The sequence below is a fragment of the Melanerpes formicivorus genome, unplaced genomic scaffold, assembly GCF_026170545.1.
Source record: "Melanerpes formicivorus ecotype bairdi unplaced genomic scaffold, bMelFor1.0.p_v2 SCAF_70, whole genome shotgun sequence".
NCBI lineage: Eukaryota > Metazoa > Chordata > Aves > Piciformes > Picidae > Melanerpes > Melanerpes formicivorus.
The window spans coordinates 330212-349739 of NW_027142422.1; the positions used below are offsets into that span (position 1 = coordinate 330212).

Sequence of the window (19528 nt, forward strand, 5' to 3'; positions counted from 1 at the left end):
GTCATGATGATTTGTACCTTAAGCTTGTTAGGCCTTGTGCCCCTATAGAATTTACCCTGCTGCCTCCCTCAGGTTCTTATGCCCAAGCACAGCCCCAAAGTGGCAACGTCACTGCTGTGGAAATCACATCTCTAACCACAAATGATGTCTTCTGTAACTCACAGTTTGCTGAAGTTCTCACTAAAGAGTTTGTTCAGCAAAAGCAGGGGAAGGAAAGGGTTAAAAGGTGCAGGAAATTGTTAGGATGAAAGAAAGAAAAAGTGTGGAAGCTTCTTCCCAGAAAGAGTTGTTGGCCACTGGGATGTGCTGCCCAGGGAGGTGGTGGAGGCACCATCCCTGGAGGTGTTCAAGAGAGGATTGGATGTGGCACTTGGAGCCATGGTTTAGTTAGTCATGAGGTGCTGGGTGCTGGGTTGGACTTGATGATCTCTGAGGTCTTTTCCAACCTTACTGATTGTGTGATTGATAAGGATCTCTGAGATCCTCCCCAGCCTTCTCTTTTCCAGACTGAAAAGATCCAATTGTCTCACCCTTTCCTCATTAGAGAGATATTACAGTCCCTTCATAATCTCTGAGGTAGGTCTTTTCCAACCTCATTGATTCTATGATTCTCTGCTGTGAGCAAGGTGTGGTTCACATGGCAGGAGCCAGGTATTTATGGGCTGTGAATCAGCGTGATCATGGAATACGTGACCCGTAGGGCTGCGGCTGGAGCAGCGAGGAGAGCAAGTTCAGGAGAGCTTCAGGAGGGCTGTGTATTTATTTCTTTATATATTGATATAAACCCTGCCTACAAGAAACACCTGCCTACAAGAAACACCGAATTGTTCTGTCTCCTTGTGAAATCAGAAGAGGTAAACCTCCCTTAATATTCTTACAACAGCTGCATGGTGTTCTGAGCATGCAGGGTGGGGGAGTTGGGGAACATGCTATGTGTATGGTTTTGGTCTACTTCCTAAGACAGTTTGGGATGTTTAGACTGTGGGCACCTTCTTCTTCTGAGCATGTTTAGAATGTGTGAACTTCCCTCTTTCAGGAGAGTTTTTTAGCAACTGAAGTATGGAGTTAGAATTTTGCTTGTAGGGATTTCATTGCAGGGAGGTGGAGAATTAATTCTCTTGTCCTCTGTAGAAAAAGTCTCCTGAAAGGTCTGGGACAGGGCAGTCCCAAGCACCAATATAGGCTGGGCAGGGACTGGCTTGAGAGCAGCCCTGAAGAAAAGGCCTTGGGGGTGATGGTGGATGAGAAGCTCAACAGGAGCCAGCAGTGAGCACTTGGCAGCCCAGAAAGCCAAACAGAGCCTGGGCTGCAGCAAGAAAAGTGCAGCCAGCAGGTCGAGGGAGGTGATTCTCCCCTCTACTCTGCTCTGCTGAGACCCCACCTGGAGTACTGTGTCCAGTTCTGGAGCCCCTATTACAGGAAGGATCTGGAGGTGCTGGAAGGTGTCCAGAGCAGGGCCATGAGGATGAGCAGAGGGCTGGAGCTGCTCTGCTCTGAGGATAGACTGAGGGAGTTGGGGCTGTTCAGTTGGGAGAAGATGAAGGCTCCAAGGAGACCTAACTGTGGCCTTCCAGTATCTGAAGGGGGCCTACAGGAAAGCTGGGGAGGGAATTTTTAGGGTGTCAGTGATGGGACTGGGGGGAATGGAGCAAAACTAGAAATGAGTAGGTTGAGATTGGAAGTTAGGAAGGAGTTGTTCCCCGTGAGGCTGGTGAGAGACTGGCACAGGTTGCCCAGGGAGGTGGTGGAAGCTTCATTCCTGGAGGTTTGTAAGTCCAGGCTGGATGTGGCTCTGGGGAGCCTGATCTCGTGTGAGGTGTCCCTGCCCATGGCAGGGGGGTTAGAACTAGAAGATCTTTGAGATGATCTTCCAATCTTGACAACTCTGTGAATCTGTGAAGATTTAGTAGGGAGATTGTGGAAAGCTGGTGGTGGTGTGGCTGGGGTGGGGGCTCAGCATTATGGTGATTACCATCAGCTCTTTCAGAACTTCACAAATTTGTATTTCATGGTTGCCTGGGGGCATTTCCAGCCCATGTACTTTGCACATTCGTTGTTCTTGCTTGCCTGGGGCCATTTTCAGTCCTTGCCTCTGTGTGTGTGTGTGTGTGTGTGTGCTCAAAATGTGTTGCTAAGTCACCTTGAAAAGGATTTGAGCAAAATCCTTTACACTAAGTAAAGGAATTGCTTTGTTTGACAGGGTGAGACAAATATTACTGTATGTATGGCTGCTCTCAAAGTACATCACAGGGAAGGTCACAGAGCAGAGACTGATCCAAGTGCTCTTACCAAGGTTCACACTGCTGGACAGCTCAAAGGGCATGTGGTTTGGTTGTTGATTAGCTAAAAAAATCATGTGCTGTGTGATGTTTGTTTCCTGCTATGGCCCAAGCAACTGCAGCCTGTCTTGAAGGATGCATTTTAGTCCCTTGCCTTGCTCTCAGAAGCCCTGCCCAACAGCCCATGGTGGTTCTATGTGGAATAAGTCTCCTGATTACCATTTCTGTAATGCAGACATCAAGCACAAGACATGGCTCAGTGGGCATGGTGGTGGTGATGGCTGGACTCAGTGATTTCAAAGGTCTTTTTGAACTGAAATGATTCTCTGGTGCTATATATTGTGTCAGTCGAGTTGGGAGTGATGGACAAATGAGCAAAGGAGCAAAAAAATCCAATCAAATGTGAGGTAATGCCAGGAGATGTGGAGATGATACTAGAAATCACTGCTGACACAAGCAAAATCATCTATCATTTGTTTTAGAATACAGCATCCAGAATTAACCAGGTTGGAAAAGACCTTGGAGAGCATCCAGTCCAACCTAGCACCCAACACCATCTAACCAACTAAACCATGGCACTGAGTGCCTCATCCAGGCTCTATTTAAACACTTCCAGTGATGGTGACTCCACCACCTCCCTGGGCAGCACATTCCAATGACCAATCTTCCTGTCTGTGAAGAACTTCTTCCTAACATCCAGCCTAAACCTCCCCTGGTGCAGCTTGAGACTGTGTCCTCTTGTTCTGGGAGAAGAGACCAACCCCTCCTGGCTACAACCTCCCTTCAGGTATTTAATAGACAGCAATGAAGTCTCTGCATTTCTACCCTGGACTTCCATATATACATGTTGGGAGGTTTAGCTGAGGATGCCCTTTTGACCTGCTGAAGAATAAAGTGTGCAAAGTGCATTTGCAACTGCAGGCAAATTTCCCACCCCAGGAAATCAAGACAAAACCAGCCCAAACCATGACACAAAGCCTTAATAAGCTGTAGAGAGGAAACTATGTTGTTAAAGCATGCCTTTCCCCCTGTATTTAAACAGATTTTCTCCCCTCCTGTTTATGTTGTCAGTTTGAAGTGAGACTGCAATGAACTGAGGAGGACATGAAGAGGCAGAGAATCCTCTTTCTTCTCATCTACTTATTTCACACAGGTGCTCCAGCTTAGGGTAGGTTTTAGCTCTATTGTTTATGAGAATAAGATAATTGTTAAAATTTTTTTTAATGGGGGTGGGGAATGTGTTAATTCCATCACTATTTGTTAATGGTAAAGCCTGGAGGAAGGCTGGATGAGGCCTTGAGCAACCTGGGCCAGTGGCAGGCATCCCTGCCCATGGCATGGGGCCAGAGCTGGACAATCCTGAAGGTCCCCTCCAGCCCCAACCATTCTGTGATTCTGTGATCCCACACATCCCTGCATGCCCCTCCAGCCCCAACCATTCTGTGATTCTGTGATCTCACACATCCCTGCATCCCCCTCCAGCCCCAACCATTCTGTGATCCTGTGATCCCACACATCCCTGCATGCCCCTCCAGCCTCAACCATTCTATGATCCTGTGATCCCACACATCCCTGCATGCCCCTCCAGCCCCAACCATTCTGTGATTCTGTGATCCCACACATCCCTGCATCCCCCTCCAGCCCCAACCATTCTGTGATTCTGTGATCTCACACATCCCTGCATCCCCCTCCCATCCCATGGGTGGGAACTCTGCAGTCCCAGCTCCCCATGAATAGAATAGAATAGACCAGACCAGACCAGACCAGACCGGAAGAGACCTTCAAGATCATTGTGTCCAACCTATCATCCAACACCACCTAATCAACCAAACCATGCAACCAAGCACCCTGTCAAGTCTCCTCCTGAACACCTCCATTGATGGTGACTCCATCACCTCCCCAGGCAGCCCATTCCAATGGGCAGTCACTCTCTCTGTGTAAAGCTTCCTCCTGACCTCCAGCCTGAACCTCCCCTGGCGCAGCTTGAGACTGTGTCCTCTTGTTCTGGTGCTGCCTGCCTGGGAGAAGAGACCAACCTCTGCCTGTCTACAACCTCCCTTCAGGTAGTTGCAGAGAGCAAGAAGGTCTCCTCTGAGCCTCCTCCTCTCCAGGCTAAGCAGCCCCAGCTCCCTCAGCCTCTCCTCACAGGGCTGTGTTCCAAGCCCCTCACCAACTTTGTTGCCCTTCTCTGGACACGCTCCAGCAAGTCAACCTCCTTCCTGAACTGAGGATCCCTCATGCCCACAGAGCCCAGAAAACATCAGAAAGGCAGAAAATCCCCTTCATTTTGAATCTTTTAAGGGATTAGTGAGCAGAATGGGAAAAGGTTCTGAACTTTCCTTTCTTTCTTTATTATTTCCTTCCTCCCCCCCAACTCCAAAAAAAGAAAGGCGGGGGGGGGGGGGGGGGGAAGGCAGCAAGCTTTTCAAATCAATAGCTGGCACTGTCTCTTATTTGAGTAGTTCTTTGCCAGCAATGAAAGTGTCACTCTAAGGTGTGTTATTTAGAAACAGAAAGTGTTGTTCTTTATGGAGCATCAAGTTAAAGGCTGGAATGAAATTCTCCTCGTGCTGCATCGCCCTCTATTTTAATACAGTCTCCTGTAATCTGATCTGGGATGTAAAAATACATGGAGGGGTGGGGAAAGTAAAAGGAGGAAAACTGGAGAGGCAGCTGGGGCTTCCCCACAGCTGACATTTCGCTTTTGGCCTGGTTTTACTTTTTTATGACTGCCCGGCTTCGCTTCTCTGGAGAATATGCTGCCTTCAGCTGGGCGCTGGGCTCCCTGCTTCCTGCCGCGATGCCTGAGCCAGGTGAGTCCTCATCTTCCAACCGGCACCGCTGCACCGCCCCCAGCCCAGCGGGCACCTAAATGGGCGTTTACTCACCCTGGAGTCCCTCTCTCTGCCCGAGCCTCTTAAAAACCAGAGAGGGAGGCCGGGAGGAAAGAGGTGCCGTGATTCTTACTTGGTTTACAGTAGAAAACAACTCGGTGAGGAATTAGTGTCTGCTGCCGCTGCTCAGCATTCCTCTGCTGCTGCTGGCACTTTGTGGAGCATGGATTGTTTGAGAAAGGTGGGGGGGATGTGTTCTCCTGGCCACATCATTTAAGCACCCCCCTATATGTAAACAGATTTGTCTCCCCTCCTTTTATGTTGCCAGTTTGAAGTGAGTCTGCAATGAACCCAGGAAGACATGAAGATACAGAGAATCCTGTTTCTTCTCATCTATTTATTTCACGTGGGTGCTCCACCTTGGGGTAGGTTTTAGCTCCATTGCTTACGAGAAATAAGAAGAGAATTGTTACAATTTTTTTAGTGGGGGCAGGGCTGGGGAGCTAATTAATTCAAACACTCTTTATTGATGGGAAAGCATCAGTTTGAGATGGCTGAATCAATGGCCATGGGCCATTGAGCACCCAAACTGTTGCTTGCCAACGTTTCTGCCCCATGGTTCTGCTGAGGGGGTGCCTTGTGTGACCTTTCAGCAGCAGTAGCTCTCAGTTCATGCTGAGATCAGATGCTTCCACTTGTGTGAATTAATTTTGAGGAATCCACACCTTAATTACTTTGGGGTGCAGGGACAGAGCTCCCCGACACCGGGTGGGGAGGAAGCTGTTTTAAGGCATTCTATCTGCACTTGTGGTGGTGCAGTAATAACCCTGTGAAGGTTACTGGGAACCTGGGTCACTGCAACACGTTACTGTGAACACTGGAGCATGCAGCAAGCTGCAGCTCAGAAGGGTTTGAGGTTTAAGTGGTGCTGTTGAAAATGAATTTGAAGCTCAGGTAGGGGGTGCTGTTTGGGACCTGTAGGTGATTCTAAGTTCAATGACCAGAGCTGTGTGTTACCATATTGATCAAGCTGAAACTCATGATACAGCAAAGCCCTGCAGGAGCTGTTGGCACTCCTGGTAGGAGCGGCCTGCCTGCCTGCCCAGACAGTTTTGTGTCAGGTCTAGATTGGATTTCTTCACCTGTATTCTTGCCCTTTAGGTTTTACAGAGCAGAAAACAATAGTGGGGCAGTTTTCCCAGGATTGCATCCTCCCTTGCTCCTTCTCACCTGGACATGAAGTAGTAATTCACTGGAAGAGAGGGAGCAGAACTGTCCACAGCTACTACGACCAGGACGATCGTCTGCGGCAGCAAGACCCGGGTTACAAAACCAGAACACATCTTTTCCACCAGGACATTCCTAATGGAAATGCCTCCTTGAAACTTAGTAACCTGACTGTGACTGATGAGGGCAATTATACATGCTATGTGGGAACGCTGGAAAGCAGCACAGAAGTGAAAGTGGTGCTGCGTGTAAGAGGTCAGTACAACAGCAAAAGCGCTTGGATCACGACAGTGGAAATGGGGTGAGGCAATCAGATTTCCTGGCCCTATTTCTTGCAGGGAATCAATACCCTCCAACTCCACAGAGCACCTTTTGATCCTGATGAGGCACCCAATCAATTCATTTTCTCTCATGAAATGTTGGAGCATAAGCTGAGAAATGAGAATGCAGCACTTACTCTCACAACCTACTGTAATGTGGTTCCTAAGGGGTGTTTAGGTGGTACACTGGAGTGTTAAACCATTTTGTGACTGCTTGGAATAGTGCACACCCTGGTAATGACAGTAAATGCTGCTATGAAGGGAGGAGGAGGCTGAGGAAAGACCTCATTGCTCTCTGCAACTCCTTGAAGGTAGGTTAGAGTGAAGTGGAGGTTGAGCTCAGGTAATAGAAGGACCCTGGCATTGAAACTAGATGATCTTTAAGGTCCCTTCCAACCCAAACCATTCCATGATTCTGTGATTATGCCAGGTGATATTAGGCTGGAGATGAGGAAAAATTCCTTTCCTGCAAGAGTGCCCAGGAGGTGGTGGAGTCACCATCCCTGGAGGTGTTCAGGAAACGTGTGGAGATGGCACTCTGGGACGTGGTTTAATGGTAGTCTCAGGTTGATGGTTGGACTTGATGATCTTAGAGTCTTTTCCAACCAAACCAATTCTGTGACTCGATGCTTTCCTTTGAAATCAAACCCAGATTACGTGTTGCTCTCAGTGCTGTTATTTCAGGAGATAACCACTTCAAGTTAAAAGGGCTTTTGAAAGTAGTAGGATTGATGGTTTTTTCTTTGTTTTCTTTTTAATCTAGTTTCCCCTCATTATGCCCTGGAGTACCAAAAGACAGAGACAGGCAGAACGCTGACGTGCCGTGCCTTCCTCACCTACCCCGAGCCTCGTGTCTCCTGGCTACGAGGCAATGCATCCATCCAAGAAGCTCACCAAGAGAAAAGCAGCAATGGAGTCCTCTATTCTCTTAGAAGTGACCAGAATATTACAAACACAGCTGATCCATACTATTGTAATTTTTATCACCCCTATAAAAACTGGAGTGCTGAATGGAGGATGAAAGGTAGGAATGAGAGGGGAGTGTCTTCCTCCGTTGTTGCTGAGCATCACAGATGCTTTCAGAGCCAAACTGAAGACAGGAGGGGGGACAGCCATGGAAATGGGATCATAGAATCACAGCATTGTTTGGTTGGAAAAGACCTTGAGATCATTGAGTACAGCCACAGCCTAGCATCTCCCTGTACACAGCTGTTAGACCATGTGCCTAAGCTCCTCATCCAGATGTCTTTTAAACATCCCCAAGAGTAGTATCACAGTATCATCAAGGTTGGAAGAGACCTCAAAGATCATCCAGTCCAACCTGTAGTGACTCCACCACCTCCCTGGGCAGCCTGTTCCAATGCCTGACCACTCTTGCAGCAAAGAAATTCTTCCTAGTATCCAACTTAAGCCTCCCCTGGCACAATTTCAGACTACTTCTTGTTCCCTCACCTGCTACTAGGGAGCAGAGTCCAACTCCCTCCCCTCCCCTCCCACCATCTCTAAATAAGTTGTTCATTTTTCTCTTTTCAGAGCAGCAGTCTGTCATAGAAGGGAGCAGCACTGTAATTCCTTGTGACTACAGCAACACCACTGAAGGCTTCAGTGTTGTCTGGGAGTTACACAGAGGTACAGTGGTTTCAGTCTTGGCTGCCTTCAATGGGACATTTCCCTCATCCCCAGCTCGAGCGTGCATGAACCAAAGTGACTTTTCACTGGTGCTGGAACACCTCACTGCCCAGGACAGTGGAGAATATCTCTGCAATGTTTCAACACCTCAATATACAAAGCTCACTGTGACAACTTTGCAAGTTGGTAAGTTGCCACTCTTACCCATTTTATCTGTCATTTTATCCATTATCTGCCCCTGTGGGAACAGGCTGGGGGAGGTGAGGTTCACAGAATCGTCAGAGTTGGAAGGGACCTCAAGGATCATCTAGTAGCAAACCCCCTGCCATGGGCAGGGACACTGTCCACTAGACCAGGTTGCTCAAGGCCTCAACAAGATGGAGTACAGCCTACACACTTTGTTCAAACAGTTGTTCCATAGAACCATGTCCCTAAGATTCAAGCCATTCCTCAACACAACCTGGCCTTGAACACCTCTAGGGAGGGGGCATCAACAGTGTTCCTGGGCAACCTGTTCCAGTGTCTCACCATCTTCACTGTCAAGAATTTCTTCTTCATATCTGATCTAAATCTCCCCTCTTCCAGCTTCAATCCATTCCCTCTTTTTCTATCACTACAGGACCTTGTAAGAAGTCCCTCTCCAGCTTTGTCATAGACACACTTACCATATTGGATATGTTTTAAAATGAAACATTAAGCAGTCTTCAAACCATGTTCTGGAGTTTTGTATCAGCACAATCAAGTAAAATAATCTGCTTTCTGTCCACACATCAGTCATCATAAGGACATAGATTCCATAGATTCCATAGACATAAATTCAACAAAGATGATGTTGAGTTGCTGGAAGGTGTCCAGAGAAGGGCAACAAAGCTGGGGAGGGGTCTGGAGCACAGCCCTGGGAGGAGAGGCTGAGGGAGCTGGGGTTGCTTAGCCTGGAGAGGAGGAGGCTCAGGGTAGACCTTCTTGCTCTCTGCACCTCCCTGAAGGGAGGCTGTAGCCAGGTGGGGGTTGGTCTCTTCTCCCAGGCAACCAGCACCAGAACAAGAGGACACAGTCTCAAGCTGTGCCAGGGAAGGTTTAGGCTGGTTGTTAGGAAGAAGTTCTTCCCAGAAAGAGAGATTGGCCATTGGGATGTGCTGCCCAGGGAGGTGGTAGAGTCACCATCACAGGAAGTGTTTAAGAAGAGAATGGATGGGGCACTTGGTGCCATGGTTTAGTTGATTAGGTGGTGCTGGGGGATAGGTTGGACTTGATGATCTCAAAGGTCTTTTCCAACCTGGTTAATTCTGTCATTGTGTAATTATTGAACAATAATGAACACTAATTTGTGACATCAAGCACTTCTGTTAAACTTTTTGGCATTTGTATTTTAAAGGGAACTCAAACAACAGGAGGGCTATTGGGATAGTTATGGTCAGCATGGCTGTGTTGCTGGTGATATGTTTTGCTGCTCTTATGTTCCGTGTCCTCTACAAGGTATGTACAGCCACTAAGGCATTCATTTTTAAAGCTATTGTTAGACTTAAACTCAGGTCTTGAATGTCTGACTACCATGTAAGTTTGATTTTTTTTCATAGATTAAAGGAAATAAAAGAAGACTGAAGATGTAGGATAAGTCTCAGATTAAATAACTTGTCCTCATTCTTGCTTTACTTCTATGTCCAGAAGGCCTTCTTTGGTGCATCTATGCAATAGTCTTTTGGTCATGAGAATGTTAGCTGAGAATCACAGAATTGTTTCAGTTGGAAGGGACATGTAAGATTCTCTACTCCAACCTTCAACCTAACACCACCTTGGCCATTAAACCATGTCCCAAAGCATCATGTCCATGTTTCTTTTAACCACCTCCAGGGACAGTGACTTCACCACCTCCCTGGGCAGCCTGTTCCAGTGCCAGGGGAGGTTTAGGCTGGATGTTAGGAAGAAGTTCTTCCCAGAAAGAGATTGGCCATGGGAATGTGCTGCCCAGGAGGTGGTGGAGTCACCATCCCTGGAGGTATTAAAGAGGAGCCTGCATGAGGCACTTGGTGCCATGGCTTAGTTGATCGGATGGTGTTGGGTGATAGGTTGGACTCGATGATCTCCAAGGTCTTTTCCAACCTGGTTAATTCTACTCTATTTTTATAGTGAATCTATTTTGCTCTGTCTCCACTAGATGATTGATTTTACACTTCAGTAATTGTTATAAATGTTTTTGTTTTGACTAGAAATGTCCAAGGAACCTCCCTGAAAGCAGAGCTCCTACTGAAAATACTGAAGAGTCTCATCCCGTTTTCTCATCAAGTTCTAACAACATGGAAATGGACGACCTGGGCAGGGGGGATTTGGCTTCATGATCTTCAGAGGTCCCTTCCAGCCCCTAACATCCTGTGATCCTGTGGTTATCTCAGCCATAGGAGCAAAAGACCTGATCTGATAAGGACAAAAGGTGAAGCAATTGATGCCTGTGAGGAATATGGGCATATTAAAGGCACGGTGAGAAATTCTGTACCCAAGGCTGAGGCTTGAGAGATTCTTTAATGTTTTCAGGATGAGAGAAAGAGAGGGCTTGCTGTTTCCCTCTTCATTTTCAGGCAAAGACAATTTCCCTGTTTAAAAGTGGAAAAGATCTAAGAGAACCTTATTTCTGAGCCACAGCCAGTCCAGGTGGGACGTGTCCCTCCACAGCATCTCCTGTGATCCTCCTGCAGCTGGTGAACAAAAGTAAACTGGCTGGGAGCAGGGGAAGCTTCCAAACTGAGTGGTCATGTGGAGAAGTTCACTTTCTGCTCTCCTACAAATCTCATACAGACTCTGGCAGGACAGATGGTGTTGAGGAATGGCTTGAATTGCAGGGACATGGTTCTATGGAACAGTTGTTTGATCAGAGTGTGTAGGCCACACTCCACCTTGCTGTTTACTGCTCACAGCTTGGTTGGTATGCTGATGCAGCGAGGTCACCACAGCCCTGTGACTGTGCTTGCAGTTTCTCATAAGATAGCACCATGTGAAATAGTTACTGACAAGATAGTAGTATGTGAAACAAGATGGGAGTTGGGTTATCCAAGCTGGCCTGCACAGGTTTAATTTGTGCTGCTTGAACAATCTGCACCTAACACATGAAACTCTGAAGTGTGACTGGAGTTACCCTTGGCTTTGATTTTTGTCAAGAGATCTGCCACTTAGGATTTATTCTAACATCATGAAGTGGGCTGTTGGGCAGGATTTCATCTTTTATTGATCCCTGAGGCTTGGTAAATGGAAACCCAGAAATGAATGGCAAACACTGTACACTGCCTTGGAGTTTTCACTTGATATTTATTTCTCTAAGTGCCTTTTTTATTTCCCTTCTTTAATTGTTTTTGGTACCTCAGTTGTGCCTGATTATGTCAAGCATCTTCTGACATGCTTACTCCTCTTCATGAACCTGAAATGCAATTGGGATGGTTAAAATGGAAATGTTGAGGGTGGCTCAAGGTAAAGTCACAAATAAATGACAAAAGCTTCTTTCCAGGAATGGTTTTGTTTTCTACCTGAAACAGACTAGCATAAATCTAGCCAAGCTTGTCTGTCTTCAGTTGGCTGGAAGAGCAACGTTAAAATGCCTGGCCATCTGCCAGGCTGCATTACAGACACAGGAATTGACACCCCCAGAAGAAGAAAAAGGTGGAGTTTGTAAATATCCCTTGCAGAACAACCCAACCCAACCAACACAGCAAATCAGCAGTTGTGGAAACTTCTGGCTGCTGAGCACAGAGGTTCAATGGCCATGTCAAGAGGACAGAGATTCATTTTGCTGTCCTAAAGGCTTACCTTAATGATAAAATAAAGGGTAGACTGAAACTAAAGATGTAGCAAGCAAGCATTTCTTCCAGCCCATGCTGCTTTGATAGATGCAACAGATCTTCCTGCATGCAGTGTGTGACAGTCACACCTACCCCATGTGCTTTCAACCCTACCTTTTTCATGCCAATGTCTCTTGACTTGCTCCTCAGCTTGTTAACCTGAGATTCAGCTATTTCAGCTCTTTCTTCAGCATCATCCAGATCATGTTGCTGCTTTCTGTACTTTGAAAGGTACAGATTGGCTTGAGCTTCCTGGTGAGAGAAAACAGTGCAGCTGATTTCCTCCTGTCCCCATGAGGAAAAGCTTTCCATTCCAAGTGGGATGGAAAGTGCCCAGCATGGCTAGGTGACACTGGATGGGACCCACTTGCCTCCTGCAGAACCAGGATTGTTATTTTGCAGTGGACATTTCCAGTGCCACTCTCTATGGGAAGTGAACTTGCAGGTTCTCAACATGAGGGACTAGGAGGAAAGAAGTCTTTCCTGCTACTGCCCTTCCTGTGCAAACTGTACTGCAATCTTAAGGTACAACTGAACACTTTTCCTTTCATATAACCAACAGATTCATAGAATGGTTTAAGTTGGCCTTAAAGATCATCCAGTTCCAACCCCCCTGCCACGGGCAGGGACACCTTCCACTAGAGCAGGCTGCTCCAGGCCTCACCCAACCTGGCCTTGAACACCTCCAGGGAGGGGGCAGCCACAAGCTCCCTGGGCAACCTGTGCCAGTGTCACCCAAGTATGCTACATGATTTATATTACAATATATTACAAATAGAAACTAAAATAGCATAGCATGCACACAAGGATTCCATGAATTTAAACCCAAACCTTGGTGTACAAAATGTGTGTACTAAAAGCTTCTGTGGAGCAAAGATTGTGGGGTAAAGGGCAAGAAGTATCTCCAAAGTCACAAAGTTACTTACAGCTTCCTCTGCTTGGTGCTTGTAGCTCTTCACTTTTAACTGGAGTTTGTCAATCAGGTCCTGCATCCTGGCCAGGTTCTTCTTATCCTCTTCTGACTGCATGGAAACACCATTAACTGGGTTGAGGGTGTAAAAAAGCCTAAAGCACCTCCCACACTGAGATAGGTATGGCTGCCCCAGGCAGCATTTTAGAGTTCAAAATGCAAACAAACCATACAGTGATCATCACCCTGTGTAGATGAGAAAGATGTCTGTGGGTTGATTGAAGATGTAGGTAAGCCTGGAGGCTGAGGACTGAAGGGGAGTGCCCTCTCATTCATATCTATGTGTGTAAATATATATACAGAGATACAGACAGCTCTCTGTGCACACACATTCAGAAGCATAAACACAGAGAACTCATTCCTTGCTCAGGGATGAGGAGTGTGATGTCATTACAGAGCTTTGCATGCTACAAAGACAGCCTGGAAGAACTGGGGCTGGTCAGCCTGGAGAAGAGAAAGCTCCAGGGAGATTATAGAGCTGGATTTCAATATCTGAAGGTGACCTACAGGAGGGCTGGGGACAGTGGTTGGAAAGCAGAGCAGGGTCAATTTCAGTTGGGCATCAGGAGGAATTTCTTCACAATGAGAGTGGAGAAATACAGGAAGAGGGTGCCCAGGGATGTGCTTGAGGACCCATCCCTGGAGACAATCAAGATCAGACTTGCTGTGGCCCTGGGCAGCCTGCTCTCGCTGAAGATGTCCCTGCTGTCTGCAGGGGGGGTTGGACAAGATGGCCTTCTGAGTCCCAACCCGATCTGATCTGTGAAGCAGACCCATGGGTGTGCCTAAAACACTGTGATTTCCATACCCACAAATCTTGTCTGGGGGCATTTCTGGCAAAAGGAGCCAGGTTTAAGCTGTCACAGTGCATAAGCAGAAGGAGCAGCTGCCCCTTCCCTGGAGGTGTTCAATCGTTGGAGAGGGCCTGGAGCAACATGGTCTACTTGGAGGTGTCCCTTCCCATGGAAGCAGGGTTGGAGTTAGATGACCTCTAAGGTCCCTTCCAACCCAAGCCATTCTATGAACATATGATTCTGTCTGCCTGGGCTGGAGCTGTGTACTCCAAGGAAACAACTTTTGGCCTCTGCTTACAAAACTGAGTGAAACAACAGGTAGGAAGCTAGATAATCTCCTAAAGCAGATGGATGGGATTATCTTCTTAAGGATGCTGCTGAAAGCAAAAGGATCAGTGCTCTGTGCTGAAGAGATTTATTGAAAGGCAAGCAGCTGTTAGCAATCTGAGGCTTTAGACTTTAGCAATCGGTAGCAGAGCCCTGGGACTGGGCAAGCCTACACTGAGTGGTGCATTGGAGCCAACTGAATCCTTCTGGCTCTTTTTAGCAACATCAGCGTAGCTGAGGGACAGCTGGGCCCTTTCTCCTCTTGCAGTGTGAGTAGTCATCTGAGCCTGCTCCCTAGCCTGCTGTGCTAAAACTGTCCAAATCCCAGCAACCAAGGCTTTCACAGTGAGTCAGGCAGGATGATGGTAGCCTTAGGGAGATGTTCTTCCTAGCTCTAAAGCTTCCTATAATCATGGAATCACAGAATTGTTTCAGTTGAAAGAGACCTTTCAGATCATGGAGTCCACCCTTCAGCCTGTCCTGTGGAACTCCAGTGTGTAATAAGAGGAAAGTAGATGTAATAAAATTAAAAAGACCCAGTCCTCCTACTGTCAAACTCTTTCTTAACCTGAAGTGGTCATCTTTTGAAGTAGGAGTGGGTCTCCTTCACTGGAGACTTTCAAGACCCATCTGGATGTGTTCTTGTGTGACCTGTGTTGGATGCTATGGTCCTGCTCTGGCAGGGAGGTTGGACTCAATGATCTCAGTGGACTCAATGGAATGAAGCTGGAGGTGGGGAGATTCAGGCTGGAGGTGAGGAAGAAGTTCTTCCCCATGAGAGTGGTGAAGCCCTGGAATGGGTTGTCCAGGGAGGTGGTTGGGGCCCTGTCCCTGGAGGTGTTTAAGCCCAGGCTGGCTGAGGCTCTGGCCAGCCTGATCTAGTGTGGGGTGTCCCTGCCCATGGCAGGGGGGTTGGAACTAGATGATCCTTGTGGTCCCTTCCAACCCTGACTGATACTATGATACTATAATCTTTGGAGGCCCCTTCCAGCCCCTAACATCCTGTGAGCCTGTAAACACAACTGAGAGCAACATTTACTCTGTGTTTGATTTCAGAAGAAAGCAGTCATAGAATTGTTTTGGTTGGAAAGGACCTCCAAGATCATCAAGTCCAACCATCAGCCTAACACCACCATGGCCATTAAACCCTGTCCCAGAGAGCCATGGCCACACATTTCTTGACCGTTTCCGGGGACAGTGACTCCACCAGCTCCCTGGGCAGCCTGTTCCAATCCCTGACCACTCTTGCAGCAAAGACATTTTTCCTAATCTTCAACTTAAACCTTCCCTGGCACAATATCAAGCCATTTCCTCTCATTCTATCACCTGATACTGGGGGGAGGAGACCAACCCCCACCTCACTGCCACCTCCTTTCAGGGAGCCGTAGAGAGCAATGCGGTCTCCCCTCAGCCTTCTCCAGACTGAACAATCCAGCAAGAATCAGAAAGCTCTGGGAAATGCTATCCTTCACCCTGCCCTGAAGCACCTGAAGCTGTAGTTGGGGAGGATCCCTTTCTCCCCAGTGCCCTGCTGGTGAGCAGAGCCCTGGCCATACCTGGTAGGTCAGCTCTTTGATGCGCCTCTCAAACTTGCGCGCTCCCTTCTGGGCGTCCGTATTGCGGCGCAGTTCAGCCTCCAGTTCGTTCTCCAGCTCACGAACCTGCAAGAGCCCAGGAGAAACCCCTCTGTGTCACCAATTTGCTTCACAGCTCCAGACATGCTCGTTTTCTCACCACCTTGTGGCAGTTTAGGCTGGGTGCCTCCCACACCCAGCCACATAAATCACTGCCACACAAGCTACACCTCCGGTGTCCCGAGTGTCCAGCCCAGTGGGTGGATGCAGGAAACAGCCTGTTTCATACCCATAATATCCTGCCCCCTGTAAATCCATCTGCAAAGCCATTCTCTGCCTCTTTCTTCCCTCTCTGCTCCCATGGGAGATGCTGCCTATCAGGTAATGCTGGGGAGAGTGTCCCAAGGCTCTTAGGCTTGGCTAGGGCTAATGCCAGGAGGAGAAGGGGAGGGACAGTCTCAGACCTGGGCAGCCTGAGACCAGCCTAGCAGTGGGGAGGAAAGAAAGAGCCCTGGGGGTTTGGAGTATACCCTTAGGTGGGGAGAAGGGAAACGTTGGGAGGCTTTTGGGTGTGCTGTAAGGCACTCTGCATGCTCTGGGTTTCTTTTGCCACTATTGCTTTGCAGTTTCTGCAACACACTTGCTGCTTTTCCGTTTAAACTTTCCATCACTTTGCAATCCATTTGTGTGAGTGTCATTCCCTTGCCCCTCTCAAGGGCAGGAGAGGATCTGCCTGGCCTCAAAGCAGGACACACCTCCATAAAGCTGAACTGCAGGAGCCAATCAGAATGTCACCTTTCCATGCTGCCTTTCTCAAGCTGCACTTGCAGTCGAAGCTGCAGACACATGCAAAGGCCAAAGTAAGATGAAAAAGCTCAACTGAAGCAAGCTTTGGAGAAGCTTTTTGCTGCTTTTAGTTGTTTTTCTTACATGTAATGTTGGTTGGTTGGTTCTTTGCATCACAGGCTTTGTGATCTGCTGTGGCTACAACAGATGGTTGCAGCTGAATGATGAAGGGGAAGCATGCCTCCAAGAACTGCATTTTGTGGAGCAGAGGAAAGCATTCACACTATCCCTTACTGACCTCTATGAGCTTGACAGGCAGCCTCACAGCACCTGCCTGTTCCTGGTTCAGTAAGCAGGAGACAGCAATCCAAAGTTGGATCACAGACTTACCCTGGATTCCAGTTTCTGGATCTGCTTCTTGCCGCCTTTCAGGGCGATTTGTTCTGCTTCATCCAGTCGTTTCTGGAGGTCTTTGATGGTTTGCTCCATGTTCTTCTTCATTCTCTCTAAGTGAGCACTAGTATCCTGCTCCTTCTTAAGCTCCTCAGCCATCATTGCTGCCTGAAGAACAACCACATTTTACAGCAGCTCTCCTGGGATGCTGGGTCACTATGGAATGATGGAAGGTCTATCTGTTGGGACTAGCCCCTGTTTGGATCACTCCCTGTACCCTAAGCTTCAGAGAATACCTTGTGTGCTCATATCTTGCCTGGACAAAGACAGCCCAGGGACAGACTAGGCTTGGGGGACTTGTATTCCGTGCTTTTGTTCCTCACATCAGATTCTGTGTACAGCAGGAGCCTGGTTAGGGCTAGTTCAGTGTGAACTGGTTTATTCTGTCCAGGTGTCTGATTTCCCTGATTCAAAGGGGACAGGACCTGAGGCTTTGAGGATTAATGGGGCCTTAAGCAATCTGATCTAGTTGGAGGTGTCCTTGCTCACTGCAGGGGGGTTGGACAAGATGACCTTTGAGGGTCTCTTCCAACCCAATCCAATCTGTGAATGTGCAAATGGAAACTCCATTGCTGGGGCAGAAACACCCCAACAAAGCAACCCCCAACCCTAAATATCAGGGAGAAGTCCTTCCTCTCCTCTCACTGCTAGCTTCTATTGTGTAGTTTCATCAGTTACCTCCATGGAGTGCTTTGGACCTATGAACTTGGAACAAGCACAGGGATGGAGACTTGGGAAATATTTCCTTGGCTGTCCTAAGAGGTTATGGTACTGAAAAGAAGTGCCCAAGGGAGCAGCATCCTACTTACATCTGTGATGGCTTTCTTGGCTTTTTCCTCCGCGTTCCGGCACTCCTGCAGCGATTCCTCCACTTCATTCTGCATCTGGGAAATGTCACCCTCCAGCTTCTTCTTCTGATTGATCAGGCTGGTGTTCTTTTGTGAAGGTTTTTCCAAAGGAACAGTGGGAAAAGGGGAAACATGATGATTAGAAACATAACTCCTCTAAGTAGCACACTGGTAGCACACCAAGGCTGACTGGTTTTCCCCACTCCTGGGTTACACAGAGAAGTCCTCGGACAAGGAGGTCAAGGTATGAGGTGAGGGCTGACCTTGACCTGTGAGGCTTCAGACTGAGGAAATAGTTAAAATCCTCACAAGGCTGCAAATATTCCAATAGAATAATAAGCAATAGGCTGAAAGAGAAAAATGAGTAAGGCAGCTCAGTGCAGACAACCAACAGTCCATAATCAGTCAGGCAATGAGGAGACTGAACCAGAAGCCCCACCTCATCAGTGGGCTGGAGAAACCACTGTGCCTGTACCCCATTTTCATTTCTTTCTGAGGGTCATTTGGTGAAGAGAAGCTTTGGGATTGTAGCAAAAATGGTGCTGAGTCAGGACATGGCCCTGAAAGAGCTGTAGTGTGCACTGTGACTGTCATAGAATCCTAGAATGGGTTGGAAAAGACCTTAAAGACCATTTTGTTCCAACCCCCTTGCCATGGGCAGGGGCACCTTCCACTGGAGCAGGTTGCTCAAAGCCTCACCCAGCCTGGTTTGAAATGTTTCCAGGGATGAGGCATCCACAATTTTACTGAGCCACCCATTCCAGTGTCTCACCAGCCTCACAGCAAAGAACCTCTTCCTAATGTCCAAAGCCCACCCATGCCTTGACTAGAGCAGCAAACTGGTTTTGCAGCATGGAAGAAGGAAAGAGATCAAACTTATTCCTGGTATCTCCCATCATCACTCTCTTGGAAACTGTTGATGAACAGTCAGCTGGACCTTCGAGCTGACTCGAAGGGAGGGAAGGTGCCATATCTACAGGGTGACTTCTTCCTTGTAGGAGGGCAAGGTTTGTCTGCCTTATGGCAGCAATGGACAAAGAGTGGCAGTGCCTAACAGACAAGTCCCAGTTCAAGCCAGTGAGGGAGAGAGCACACAGACAAAAAAGCCAACCTGAGTGTGAAGCAGGTTCACACGTTCAGTGGCTTCCAGCAGCTCATGCTCTGCCACCTTCCTCGCTCGTTCAGTCTGGTCCAGCAAAGCCCTCAGCTCATCCAGCTCTGACTGGAGAAGATTGTTCCTCCTGTCAGAGACTGCCAGCTGCTCCTTCAGATCTTCATTCACATGGCCTGAGTCATCCAGCTGCACCTGAAGCTCCTAGAATCATAGAATCATAGAACAGTTTTGGCTGGAAAGCATCTCTGGGATCATTGAGTCTAACAACACTGTGGCCATTAAACCATGCTCCAAAGTGCCACATCCATACATTTCCTGCACACCTCCAGGGGCAGTGCCTCCACCACCTCCCTCAGCAGCCTGTTCCAGTGCCTGACCACTCTTGCAGCAAAGAAATTGTTTTAACATCCAATCTAAACCTCCCTGGCACAATTTCAGGCCAGTTCTTCTTGTTCTATCGCCTGATGCTGGGGAAAAGAGGCCAAGCCCCACCTCACTCCAGAGCTGTAGAGCTCAGTGAGGCTTTTTTCCCCCTGCAGGAGGTTGTAG

General features: G+C 47.9%; 2 protein-coding genes and 1 long non-coding RNA gene across 4 annotated transcripts in view; 2 read left to right on the plus strand and 1 right to left on the minus strand.

Moving 5' to 3' along the window:
• The first annotated feature begins 633 nt into the window (after positions 1–633).
• Positions 634–4315, plus strand: LOC137453657 (uncharacterized). Its single transcript, XR_010990434.1, has 3 exons — positions 634–854; positions 2762–3066; positions 3351–4315. It is a non-coding gene; the product is annotated as an uncharacterized lncRNA (long non-coding RNA).
• Positions 4316–4674: 359 nt separating this feature from the next.
• Positions 4675–11479, plus strand: HHLA2 (HHLA2 member of B7 family). 2 transcript variants are annotated; one of them, XM_068163063.1, is made up of 7 exons: positions 4675–5092; positions 5442–5538; positions 6275–6595; positions 7424–7684; positions 8194–8475; positions 9665–9765; positions 10497–11479. In XM_068163063.1, exons 2-7 carry the CDS (start codon positions 5475–5477, stop codon positions 10623–10625), a joined length of 1158 nt encoding a protein of 385 aa, XP_068019164.1. In that variant the 5' UTR covers positions 4675–5092; positions 5442–5474; the 3' UTR covers positions 10626–11479. The 2 variants fall into 2 exon arrangements, with proteins under 2 accessions (XP_068019164.1, XP_068019165.1); XM_068163064.1 differs by lacking the exon at positions 7424–7684.
• An 87-nt stretch (positions 11480–11566) lies between these two features.
• The window catches only part of MYH15 (myosin heavy chain 15), a 54922-nt gene continuing 46960 nt past the window's right edge, over positions 11567–19528 (minus strand). Inside the window, exons 36-42 of the mRNA XM_068163061.1 lie at positions 18977–19180; positions 17827–17952; positions 16955–17125; positions 15761–15865; positions 13040–13135; positions 12228–12365; positions 11567–11695 (exon numbers count right to left, since the gene is read on the minus strand). Of these exons, the coding sequence (XP_068019162.1) occupies positions 11678–11695; positions 12228–12365; positions 13040–13135; positions 15761–15865; positions 16955–17125; positions 17827–17952; positions 18977–19180 (858 nt within the window). The 3' untranslated portion in view covers positions 11567–11677. The remainder of the gene's footprint in view (positions 11696–12227; positions 12366–13039; positions 13136–15760; positions 15866–16954; positions 17126–17826; positions 17953–18976; positions 19181–19528) is intronic.

Bases quoted from the DNA above. Each gene is read 5' to 3' on its own strand.
- HHLA2 (XM_068163063.1), top strand. From the start codon at position 5,475: ATGAAGATACAGAGAATCCTGTTTCTTCTCATCTATTTATTTCACGTG. The intron at 6,596-7,423 runs GTCAGTACAACA...TTTTTAATCTAG, and splicing joins AGTGGTGCTGCGTGTAAGAG to TTTCCCCTCATTATGCCCTG. The intron at 7,685-8,193 runs GTAGGAATGAGA...TTCTCTTTTCAG, and splicing joins TGCTGAATGGAGGATGAAAG to AGCAGCAGTCTGTCATAGAA.